This window comes from Mytilus californianus, unplaced genomic scaffold (assembly GCF_021869535.1).
Source record: "Mytilus californianus isolate M0D057914Y unplaced genomic scaffold, xbMytCali1.0.p SCAF_3, whole genome shotgun sequence".
NCBI lineage: Eukaryota > Metazoa > Mollusca > Bivalvia > Mytilida > Mytilidae > Mytilus > Mytilus californianus.
Genome location: NW_026262679.1, coordinates 80,687,982 through 80,701,779, shown reverse-complemented (window position 1 = coordinate 80,701,779; position 13,798 = coordinate 80,687,982). Strand labels below are relative to the sequence as shown.

The window sequence follows — 13,798 nt, the reverse complement described above, 5'->3', positions numbered from 1 at the left end:
ACGTTTTTTAAAAATCTGAAAAGTAAGATTTGAATTTCAATTATTTCAATCAAAGCTGGCCAGTGGTGACTGATTATAAGACATTAAAGGAGGAAAACGGTATAAAACAAATATAATCCACAACCATCTATAGAGATCTTCACTGTCTTCTTAGTCCTATATAAAGATGATATGCATTGTAGACTACTGTAAATTCAGAAATTATTACAAGGTTTTAATCGATGCTAAAAGTATGCGACTGGGTGACTATTGCAATATTAAGAACATGCATTCTGATATCTGATAAATATATATGTATGCAGCTTTTTCCTGAATTTCCAGTCCTAATGTTTTGGAAACTCAGTTTCAAAGTATTTAGTTCCTTAGTTTTTTAACCTGACCATATATGTTACACTTTAGATTTTAACTGTACTTGATTAGTCTGAAGGGCACAACAACCTGTCTGTTTTCCATGTACAACAAGTTTAGACCATTAAATATAAATAAAATCTTCCCATAGAGCACTAAGCCCCTTCACTCAGTACTAATGTCTTTGATTCATCTTTGGCATGTCTGTATTGTCAAAGCAAAGAAGCTAAACACTATCTTTGTATTCTCTTTTGATCATCCAAGTCCTACACACTTTGTAGAGACTTAAGTATTATGTACCTAAACATGCTATGCGCTTCAGGTACAGTCTCATTAGACTTTTAATTGAGCATTAAAATTTGTACTAACATTAATGACGAATTCTGCTATCACACGGCTGCGACATGTAGTCATGACATTTTCATTTGTCTCAGCTTGTTGCTGTACTAAGAAAACATGTGTAACCCCATAAAAGAAGTAACAGCCATGTTAGAACACCCCCATAGCATGTTTAGCAACATAACTGTGGTGAAATAATATGTTAGTGCTTAGAACACTTTATAAAATTTTATGTAAGCAGCTGTTCTACTTCTCAGTGTGGGAGGAGACACCTGAAGACGACTTCTGTTTGTAAATAAACAATCACTTATTAACACATTACGGTTTACCTACACCTAATAACCTGACTAGAAGATAATTATCATGGGTCTTACTAAAGATAAGTACTATTTGCTAACAGGATCTGGTTCAGAGAAAAGTATTTACTTTTTTTATCAAGTAAAACAGCCAGATGACACAATGTTACAGTGCAAAAACTTGTTAAAATAGAAATTATCTTGGTGATCCATGACAACACTAATCAAGTTATGGAAATCAACCAAGGGTTAGTGCCAATATAAAAATAAGAGGATCTTTGGGACAACTCTCCACCGGAGACCAAATGATGTATAAGTTAACAACTATGGGTTACTGTACAAGTTACAACCAGTCTTAGACCAAATGATGTACAAGTTAACAACTATGGGTTACTGTACAAGTTACAACCAGTCTTAGACCAAATGATGTACAAGTTAACAACTATGGGTTACTGTACAAGTTACAACCAGTCTTAGACCAAATGATGTACAAGTTAACAACTATGGGTTACTGTACAAGTTACATCCAGTCTTTTTTGTAGGAAACAGGAGAAAAAAATAGTCATGAAAAATTGGTATAACTTATTTTGCTTATTTGATGATGTGCTTGTCCTGACTAAAAATTGGTAGGTCTAATATATCTAAATGTAAATTAATGGAATGAGAGTAAATCAGATCTTTACTGAGTTATATCCCCTGATTAGAAATTGCAGTGCATTCAATACAATTCATATCTTGGATGAAATAAATCTTTAACTTACCATGAGTTTATCTAATGTATGCATTTTCATCACATTGCCAACAATGCATAATTCTCAGGTCGACATATACTCTTATAAAAGCTTTTAACTTGCTACAACACTGGTGTACTGACTGTTTTAAAAGGAGCAAAAGCAAGGTTTGTTTCTAAAGTTAACTGAAGCTTTACTGGACTTTTCAAATGGCAGATTATAATATGGTCCTTGTGATATTTTTTTTGTTAGTGTGCGGACACCAGTTAACAGATTACATGAAAAATAATCTAGTTTTTACATTTCATTTTTACAGAGGATGACCTTGAGGTCACTCCGATGTATTGCTATCGCCTAAATTTCCATTATGCAAATTAGTTTTGGGATTTCAACCGATCTATACAAATTATAGATCCGCGGTCATTACAAGGGAAAAGAGTGCATTTTTATACCTGCGATTCCGTTCTCCGTTCGTACAATGTTTCATCAAAAAATGGAATCATTTCAGTTGTTGATTTAGTACTGAAAATTTGACTGAATTATCTCCTTATTAAATACGGTTTTATATGTTTAATAGGTGTTTAAGAAAGAGGTCAGGTGCTCATGTTCATTCATAAAATTATCGTTCATTCATGAATTTATCGTAAAATCAAAATCACTACACAGGGTCACACAGGTTGTATACGTAGTGTCAAATGATTACCTGTATAGTATCTAAAAAGAGACAAACTTAACTGACTCCCCTTACTGTAGTGTGTGATAACATTTTGTGAGGGAATTCGATGTTTGCTATACCACTGTTCATTTCAACGCACTTTATGACGATACCACTTTATCAATATGAATGAAATTTTTTGCAGTGTTTTAAGAAATAATTTTACTTTAAAATCGCGTATCATTTGTGAACTATTAAATGTTTTACAAGGACGAATTTTCTGTATAAAGTCAATAATTGTGTGAACTTTTGAAGCCCAAACTTTTTATAGCCTTAAATACGCGAATGAAAGATCCGAAAACTATACCCATACAAAACGACATGTTTTTGAAATTGTAGCAAAACTTTTGGTTGACAAATTTTAATTCGTTATTGCATAAATATTAACTTGAAATATCTGTCATTTTCTCCCTACCCAGTTTACCTCTATTACTCATTATGATGTGGACTTGACATTGTTATTGAATCTTATGCAATTTGATTGGATTAAGTTATTATTAGATTACCTTCAAACTGTTCATGCTTTTTCGTACGAGTATATTGATTAAATCAGAGCGTGCATGAATGTGTACAGAAAATTAAATGACCTGCAAACTGGACACTGGACCAGTCCATATTATGTTTTATCAATGAATAGATTTTTTTTTTTATTTCCCAAATTACAGGGCCCATAAAGGGCATAAAATCAGATACAATTGATTTACATTATTGGTAACAACAACAATAATAGCGGCATATAAATAGATATTTAGTATATAAGCATTGGTCAGAATCAGATGAATGAAACTTAAGGTATGAAAGGTAACAATTGCCACTTTTTATCTTTTCACATAATTTTCCACATACACATTAGATAAATTATTTTTGATAGCCTATTGCGGAGAAAAAAGAGAAAGTTTACTGTATTAACGTTCTATTCCATTAAATACGCCATTTTTCGAAGATAAATGCAGAATAACATTTATGCACGGCTACGCCAGGTAAAATTGTTGTTTATCCTAAAAAAAAAATACAATTTTCAGTTTCATTAGAATATTATAATAATAATAAATCCCAAATTTATGTAGTCATTAGATAAAGTCCTTATATGTCCGATCTGCCTATTTTTGGACATCAAAAGACAAGACGATCGTTTTAAGGTCAATTTCGTCTACCTCACACAATCTTGTTAGGCACTATAATGAAATGGACCTGAAATTTATTTCACATGTTTCCTGAAAATTGATAAATATCAAAGCAACATAGAGCTGTTTGTTCTAGTTCGTATAATGACAATTTAATGTCATGTTTGTTTGTGATGACCCCCCTTTTCGGGATTGCATCAGAATTATAGTTATCTCGTATCGCATGAGGATGACACATGTCAACTGAGCAATTATGTTTGGGACTTAGTTTTAAGAAATGACGTCAAAGTAACATTATGAAAATATTTTTAGTAAGCTGAAATATATATTTATTTTTTACATGTTTATGTCTTGTAAGATATTTTATTTCTGTCCTGTTTTTCAACATTTGCGTCTGGAAAGTTGAAATGTTTTAACTGAATGGTTAATTTAAATTAATTATGAAAATGGTTAAAATTAAATCAATAAAGGAAATTATTGCCCAGTTACAAACACTACCAGGGGATAATCCATAATGATTTTTTTTTTAGTTATATGTTTCAGCACATGTATAATTAACCCCAACTTTAGCATGGTAAACTTGTTGTCTCCTTGTGAAATATAAAACATATTTAAAATGATTTCCTGCTAAAGTCTTATATTGATATAAAGTTAAAACCGTCTTCTTCTTTAAGTTTCTAGCGATCCTTCAATTATTGAAGATTATATCTTGCTTCTCACTAGTCAACACTCCTGTCCTGTCAGGTTTAATTCTTATATATATGGATGAAAAATAAAAGTCCACAAAACATTAACATGGCAGCAATTGCTTTTACAGCCATTAAGACTTTGATTTTTTTTACAGAAGAGTGTCCACCATGCACTTGCATTACACTATACTAATAGTAGAATAGTATGATATACAAATAGATGAAAATTATATATACATGCAACCGTAATATTAATATAATATATAACAACACACCAGTGTATTCTCTGGAACTATTATTATATTAGTATAATAGTCTAAGGTATACTGATTTGTATCACTACAATATAATAGTTCTTACGGTGAGGTTGAATTTCCTGTCATTTATTCATCATCCAAGCACGAACTTGTATAAGAAAAACAAAATCTCTGTAAATTAACCTCAGTTTCAGGTATAGTGATGTGATCTGTTTCTGTGACATGTGCTTTTGACCATCCACAAGAACCTGCGGTCATCCGATGTTCAGTACTTCAGTACTTTGATTATACTTTTGAATCCATATGTAGTTTAACCTTTTAGATGCATTTTATGTGAATTTATTTAACAGGGGATTTGAATTGTTTAGACTAATGGAAAAGAAGTGAGGTGGTGTATTAGTTCCCGACTTATATGCCTCCAAGCACTTAATAAAACCCAAAGAAAAAGTAAAGGGATTTTATTGCTATTCTTCATTTCAGTAGTGAGGTCTTCTGTCAACATATATTTGTTCCGCCTAACAGAAGTTCCACTGGAAACATTGTTATAAACAATGTCATAATATCTGTTCCTGTTGGAACAAATATTCTATACCATTTATTCCGTTAGGAACATTTACTGTAATATTTATTCCAGTGGAAATAATATTCCAGAATACTGTTTCCATTTGGAACTTATATTATGAAGGAACTTCTATTCTGTGACACTTCAACCAGATGAAAAAAGCTTGCACCTCAGTGCAAGTTCAAGACAACCCCTAGCACTTGCTAAAAGGCAACATCTTTTCATTTGCTATTTATTCAATACTTTGTTTTGCGGTTCATCTGCAATAACAAAAACAAACCGAATCCATTCACACCTGAAATTCCAGAGAAAAAGTAAATGTCAGCACAAAAATACTTGTTTTTGTTATAAATAGTGATACCAATTAGAAGAAAAGGACTACAGTGACTCTCATGGCTGGTTACTAATGGAATGCCAATGGTTCAATAGAATGTAAACAAAGAAAATTGTTCTGGCAAACAAATCCCTCCCAAATATTTATACACTACCTAAGACAAAGGTGTGCAGAGCCAGACACTTGTTGCCAATTACTTAATATAAGTAATTATACTTATATATAATACATATCATTATTAGTCACAAGAAAACAATAGTTTTTCTATGAATGACTGATGAGAAACATGACAGTGATGAGGATCAGGTTTTGATTCGTCAGCTGATTAAGATCAATGTTCTGCTCATCTGCACTGATTTCATGACTTTCATTGTGTAGCACAATACAAAAAACTATAATACTTTGAAATTGGTACAAAAAACTTTCATAGAGAATTGTGTAGGTGTCACTGACTCAAGAGGAGATATTAAATAGAGCTTTAAATTCAGAATTTATTGCTTTTTACTCGTTTGGGCTAAATGTGATTGTGAAATAACATTTTTAAGGTCTTGCCACTAAAACAGTCACAGGTTTATAATGAAATATTTGAAAAACTGATTAAAGCAGAATATATAATTACAGTGGTTACTGTAACATCTCTGTCCAGTGTGAAAAAGAAATGCCTATTTGTATTGAGATTTCTAGATTGATCTCTGCTCTTATTTCACAGGATTTATCCCAGAAATAATATACCAATAATAAATACTTAATATAACAATAAGAAGATATGGTATGATTGCCAATCAGACAACAATCCACCAGAGACCAAATGACATGGAAGTTAACATCTATAGATCACTGTATGACCTTCAAAAATGATCAAAACCCATACAGCACAGCAAGCGAAATGACAAATGTAAAACAATTCAAATGAGAAAACTAACAGACTGATTAATGTACAAAACAATAAACGATAAACGAAAAAACAAATATGATAAAAAGCAACAAACAACAATCAACAAATTACAAGCTCCTGACTTGGGACAGGCACCAGAATGTGGTGGTGTTGAACATGTTTGCTGGCGCCAAACCCTCACCCTAACCTGGAACAGTGATGTAACTGTGCAACATAAAAACAAACTATAAAAATCAGTTGAAAGGGCTTAATGCATCAGATCGATACAAAGCACAAACAAAAAACTAACAAAAACACAAAAGACATAAAGTACAGATCTGAGAGTACTTTCAGTAACTGAAAGCTAGTTCAAAGCTAATATCAACTAATAAAAAAAATTACGTATGGAAGACTCAAATACTGTAGTAATGTGTAGTAGAGGTGTAACTTTGAAGTTCAACAAGGTCTGTGGTCCTTCCCAGCAATTGTTACCCAAGAGTAAATAACAAGACCTCATTGTTTCTTTCTACTTGAATGTTAGGTAAAAATCTGCAGGGGTCTGAAAGCAAAGATACCAACAGAATTTTTATGAGGAAATGGTGGTTTTTATAATGAAGTGAACCAGTAAAACATGTACAACCTCCTCTAAGTTCAACAACACCTTCTGCACCAGGAATCAAAGTAAACAATCATTATAAAATACTTACATTTTATATTTTTATAAGTGTCTATCTTGTTTGATTGTAGTATCCATTCAATAATAACGAATTAAGGATTAATTAATTTCTCTGATAATACGGTAACAAAATAAACAAGTAGGATTCTGTTTTACATCACGAATATCTTGTTTTTTTCCTGAATTCTGACTATTACGATGCATGGTATGTGAAGAGAAAGAAATTGAACAGCGAAATATACAAAGAGAACAAGTGCTGTCAAATTACAACAAGATTTATACAATAGACATCAAAAGCATGAGATACAGAAGTTGATTTTATGCATACCATGCAGATTTCAGTTTTAAATTTCATGAGATTATAATCTTCAACAAGCATTCTGAGAGTATTGCATCGCAATACTTAGTCCCCTACCGGTTAAAAATTCATTGTCATAGAACAAAATGCTAACATGATCTATAACTTGTCATGGTAACTATGGAACAAATATCAAGTCAATATCTTCAAGCATGATGAAAATAAAATGCTCCGCAGGGCGCAGCTTGATACGACCGCAGAGGTCGAACCCTGAACAGTTGGGGCAAGTATGGACACAACATTCAAGCTTGATACAGCTCTGAATTTGGATTGTGATTAAATATTTGACACAGCATAGGTTTCTGACACAGAATGAATGTGGTCTAAGAACTTAAAAATTTTAAATTGGACATTCAACTATTATGGTCCAATATCCAAAATCTAAATACATGGTTAGATTCAGCATATCAAAGAACCCTAAGAATTCAATTTTTGATGAAATCAAACAAAGTTTAATTTTGGACCCCGATTTGGACCAACTTGAAAACTGGGCCCATAATCAAAAATCTAAATACATGTTTAGATTCAGCATATCAAAGAACCCTAAGAATTCAATTTTTGTTAAAATCAAACTAAGTTTAATTTTGGACCCTTTGGACCTTAATGTAGACCAATTTGAAAACAGAACCAAAAATTAAGAATCTAAATACACGGTTAGATTCGGCATATCAAAGAACCCCAATAATTCAATTTTTGATGAAATCAAACAAAGTTTAATTTTGGACCCTTTGGACCTCAATGTGGACCAATTTAAAAACGGGGCCCAAAATCCAAAAACTTAATACACGGTTAGAATCAGCATATTAAAGAACCCCAAGAATTCAAGAATAAAACCCCATTGAAATTGGTCAAGAAATAAGCAATTTATACGAAGTATCTTCTTTTGCACAATACTGTGCAATTGAATATTTCTTGCTATTGCACAATACTGTACAATTGACAATTTCTTGCTATTGCGCAATATTGTGCTATTGGATATTTCTTGCTATTGCACAATACTGTGCAATTGAAGATTTCTTGCTATTGCGCAATACTGTGCAATTGAAGATTTCTTGCTATTGTGCAATACTGTGCAATTGAAAATTTCTTGCTATTGCACAATACTTATTTTATAATAATTTACACATCCTGTTTGGTGTGTATCTCCTACCATATCATTATTATTTGCTTTTAAATATAAAACAGAAATAACCAACTTAAAATGGAAAATTTTAAAAGAAAAAAAAAGGAAAAAAAGGAAAAAAAAAAAATCCCCCCCCCCCAAATTTTTTGAACCCCCTTATGATTCATCACCCCCAAACTCAATCCCAGCCTTCCCTTTGTGGTATGGTACCTTGCAGTACAATTTCAGAGAGATCCATACACTTGAACACAAGTTATTGTCTGGAAACTAGAAAAATGCTTATTTTTGGCCCCTTATTCCTAAACATTTTGGGCAATTACCCCCAAACTCAATTCCAGCTTTCCCTTTGTGATATGGAACCTTGTAGTACAATTTCAGAGAGATCCATACACTTGAACACAAGTTATTGTCTGGAAACTAGAAAAATGCTTATTTTTGGCCCCTTTTTGGCCCCTTATTCCTAAACGTTTTGGGCAATTACCCCCAAACTCAATTCCAGCTTTCCCTTTGTGATATGGAACCTTGTAGTACAATTTCAGAAAGATCCATACACTTACACACAAGTTATTGTCATGAAACTAAAAAAATGCTTGTTTTTTCCCCCTTTTTTGGCCCCTAATTCCTAATATTTTGAGGCAATTACCCCCAAAATTAATCCCAGCATTCCCTGTGTGATATGGAACCTTGTGGTACAATGTCAGAGAGATCCATACACTAACACACAAGTTATGTCTGGAAGTTACAAAAAATGCTTATTTTTGGCCCCTTTTTGGCCCCTAATTCCTTAACTGTTGGTACCATAACCCCCAAAATCAATCCCAACCTTCCTTTTGTGGTATTGAACCTTATGGTAAAATTTCATAGAGATCCATTCACTTAAACTAAAGTTAGAGTGCGAAAACCAATGTGTCTTCGGACGATGCCGGACGACGACGACGCCAACGTCATACCAATATACGACGATAAAATAAAATCTAAATTTTATAAAAAACGAAAGGGAGCTCACGTCAATAGATATAAACAATTCACCAAAGTTTTATGCAAATTGGTTAAAGCATTTTTGAGTTAGTGTCCAACATGTTGACGACGGAAGGACAGACGGACGGACAGAAGTATACCATAATACGTCCCGTAAACGGGCGTATAAAAATAGGCAGATATCATTGAGGCAGGGGTACAATTGTTAAATCTTATGAAGTGTGTCCAATTCCAAAAGGGTACAAAAAGGGAACTTTTTTCACACCTCGAATTCAAAAAATCCATGCACAACTATCATAAATCTTTCCATCAACATCCTTTTAGATAATCACAAAACATGTACATTAATCTGTCGGATATCAGTAGTTATATTTTTGAACTTGTCTTACATATTTGCTTTAGGCCTTATAACTAACTTCTTGTTTAGAAAAAGTAAACTGTTGACACAAAGAAATGTCTGGCCTTTATGTAATTTTGATAGTATAGCGCAAATGTTAAAACAAAAATAGCCATATCACAAACTTTAACATGTGAACTATGCAAAATGTTCAAAGTCAATAAACCATGATTGAGGATGCACAACAAAATAATCTCAATGGATATGATTTGTGCCAATGCTAATACAACTGCATACCAAATATCATTGACTTATCATAAGTGGTTCTCCTTAAATTAACCTAATAAAAATCTATGTAAAAGTTTCAAAGTCAGTGAAAGATTACTGAATGGATTACACCATATAATCTCCATTGAGATGAGATGTGCTTATGCTAATACAACTGCATACAAATATCATTAAGTTACCATCAATGGTTCCCTTAAACATTTAACATAAAAACTATACTAGTTTCAAAGTCAATACACTGTGACTAAGGGGGTGGGGCCGAATAATCTTCATTCCAAATATCCTAATAAAAAAAACTAATTCATAATGGTGCCTGCCACCTGATACAGCCATGCAATCTGTAGTTGCCTTTAGATAATAGAGGAACTATATCTTTTGGAAAGGTAATTGCTAAATCCCTGTGTAAATCAAAATAAATTACGGGCCCCAAGTGATGGTTAAAGTTCACATGGCCCAGTGGGCAAGGTACGCTAAATAGTCAAAAAGGCTCTTGAAAAAACTTTATAATCTGTTTCAGTATACCAAAGTTTAGTCAATTTAAAGCTCTATATTTTGCATGGACACTCAACTAACATTGAAGACTGCAAATAGGTTTTAATGTGTTGTTAGACTGCTGTCTCACTAAGGCTTACTCCACACCTCCAATTATTCAAATATTATTACTGAATAACTTTCTTTACATAATTACATTAATTAACATAGTATTTAATCAAAAAGTCAACAAGTATAAGTTAACCGATTTCTGATTTTTTGGCTGGCTTCATTTTAACAAAGTTTGAACCACAGACCTCAAATCAGTTGGATGGTACACCTGGAATCTTTTTATCACTTCCCATGTTTACTTAAGTGAAAGTTCTATGTCTTTGCACCTGACTTTAGAAATGTTTGCTCAGGTGCAACTCATCATTATGTAATTATTGATTTAATTTGGCTAAAGATGATAAGAACAACTTTTATTTTCGATCTGATAAAACCTGACAGGTTAGAAGTTGAGAGTTTGATTAGACTTTGATTTTATCCACTGTGAAGAAAGAGAGACAACTCTTACTGGCATTGTTCCTAGAAGGTCTTGACTTTAAAATGTATCTGATAGAAGTACATTTGATCTTCCTTTTGATGTAATTTAGGATCAAATGAAAGCTCAAAGTGTTTTGTGATGTTTAAATGCAGTTTCCTTGCATAATTAACTTATATTGTGTAATTATGTCAGTCATCGGAAACTATCTGCGAAGAACAGACACGTCATTTTGCAGTTTGTTTTACGGGAGATTTCCCAGAGTGAGGCCTGTTATCAATGCATCAAATTGTAGCATGTATTAACAAATTCATTATAAAAAAATATTATCTATTTATATTTTGCTAGTCTACTTAAGATTTTTTTTTCATAGTATTGTAACATATTACATGTATAACTTTTTCAAATGAATTTATGTAATGAGCTGATTTTGTAGTAAATGTATAATAGCTTATTAGTTATGAACAGATAGACACCTGGTCAAGCAACTTTTCCTCCTCACTTTAAAAAATCAACATTTTAAATATTGAGTAGAACTTTTTAATCAGCTGAACTTTTCCCCAGTTTTACCTTTTACAAATTTAATTCATATTTTCCTTGTAAATAACTGATTGCCTTTAACATTTTCTCGTTTCCATCTTAATAATGAAGCCAAAACCAATATAGAGGGGCAGAAGGAGGGGGTGTCATCCCGAATTTCCAAAAAAATAAAGCATTCTTCCCCGTATCCTGAAAAATTAATCATTAATTCCCAGTCCTGATAAGGGCTTATCTCAAAGTACCGCAAAAAAATAAGGCGCAATCATGAATTCCTGCAAAAATTAAGGCCTAATCCCATCGTCCCGAAAAAAGGTCCTTCTGCACCTCAATATATAATGATGATGATGTATGCATATCAGCAAAGATCCAAGTTCAACATATTTACAACGAAATAGTTTTCTACTAGTAAAAGTCTTGTTACTCACTAGAAATTAGTTAGTTTACAGTAATTTGAATAAAGGTTCAATATTTTATTCAAAATATTATTATGGGATATGGGCTACAAATAAGTAGTCAAAATTCAGACTCCCTGTAATGTGACACTCCAGATAAGACCTTAAAAATATGGTTCTCCATCTTTTAATTTCTGAGACACAATTCTATCGTATATTCATGAAGAGTATCATGTCTTTTAAGGAGCCATGAAGTGATCATGAACTGTTTATAAAAATTTCCATGGTCTGATCTAAAACAGGATAGGAATTGAGGAGGCATGATATCTTTACTATTACACTTTGACTTGGCAGAAGATACTTCAAATAAACTGACCTTTTTTGTTCTGTAGCTACTTGATATCCGAGAGAAGACACTGGTTTTTCTTTTCTTCTCTTCTTTCTTTGCTAATTTCTGTTCTTCATTCAAACTTGAGCTGAAAGTGAGAGAAATAAATAATAAAAATAATGGATTTTCTGCCTCAAATATCTGGCAAGTGAAATATATCAAAATTTAGTTTCAATTACCAGATAGTTGGTCGTTTAATACATTGAAAAACATTTTATATTTACTTGAAGTCTTCTATGAAAAGAATCTTTTTTTGTTCTCTAAATGTGTGGAAGAAATCAGATATTTTTATTTACTAACTTTTGTAGTTGAAATTTTTCCAGAGATTTTAAATAAGATTTATGAAGTTTAGTCAAGTTTTCACAAATTCTGTTCAAAATTATAAATAAAGCAGTTCAACATTTGTGAGTTATTGGTTTCTCTCTAGCTCCTTCGATTCACTTTTTGTTGACTGTAGTGCTAACAAATTTCAAGGGAAGAGTTTCTCTCAAATATACTGAGGTTTCCTTGGAATATGGGTTTCTCATAACAATACAATGTTCTTGTTCATTAAGAGTTTGGTCTTCTCTCAGGGAGATCCCCTACGACATTGGTTTTCCCTATGACACACAGGTTCCCTTATGTTTCTCATTCTTCTGAAGACACATAAGTTCTTTTAGATTTTGGGTTTCTCTCTCTGACTCACAGGTTTTTGTAACTTTTATGTGTTTTCTCCAAAATATACAAGTAAAACTTTCTTATAATAACAACAAATTAGAGATTGCTACACTCTTTATCTATAATTTCGTATGCATGGTGAAATATAGATTATACCACTCCACCCAGTGTAAAAGATATTTCTCCTAGAGAGACAATTAAATATTCACATTTTATTGATGAGAGAGGAGGAAGAAATATCACATATATCACAAAGAATGGTGGTAGAATCTGTTTTTCTAATGATATTTAGACTATATGAAGGCAAATTTATCTCTTTTTTTTTCATAACCTGCAAAATGATCTAGTTCTTTCTATGTGATGTCATCAGACATGGTCGCCTTTTTTCATGACGTCACAATAGCAAAATCCAAGGATCAAGAAAATTTGACATCATTATTTAACTTTCACCAATGAAGAACTGTGATCAAGCAAACTCACTTTGATTATAAAAAATAATCAACCAGTAGGGGAAAGTATAAATCTGGTAAGAATTAGAGAAAGGTTTATTCAACATCAATTCCTAAATATCAATTATCCCTGATTGTGTTTACAATGCTAAACTAAGGTAACTGACCTATTTCTTTAACTTTTGACAGAGGGAAAAACTAATGGATCACTAGCGTGAGAATGATATATGTCATTTTCAAGGATTCATGCTATAAAATCAATGGTTTTCTCTATACCAGTATATTTTTGTAATAAAGTAATCGCTGTAATAAAATATATATTAAAACA

At 32.3% G+C, this 13,798-nt stretch overlaps 1 protein-coding gene across 12 annotated transcripts in view; it reads right to left on the bottom strand.

Moving 5' to 3' along the window:
- Nucleotides 1–13,798, bottom strand: part of LOC127735151 (rho guanine nucleotide exchange factor 28-like) — a 169,248-nt gene that overhangs the window by 58,289 nt on the left and 97,161 nt on the right. For all 12 annotated transcript variants that reach the window (XM_052245235.1, XM_052245240.1, XM_052245244.1 and 9 more), the window contains one exon: nucleotides 12,353–12,452. In XM_052245235.1, coding sequence (XP_052101195.1) covers nucleotides 12,353–12,452 — 100 coding nt within the window. The remainder of the gene's footprint in view (nucleotides 1–12,352; nucleotides 12,453–13,798) is intronic.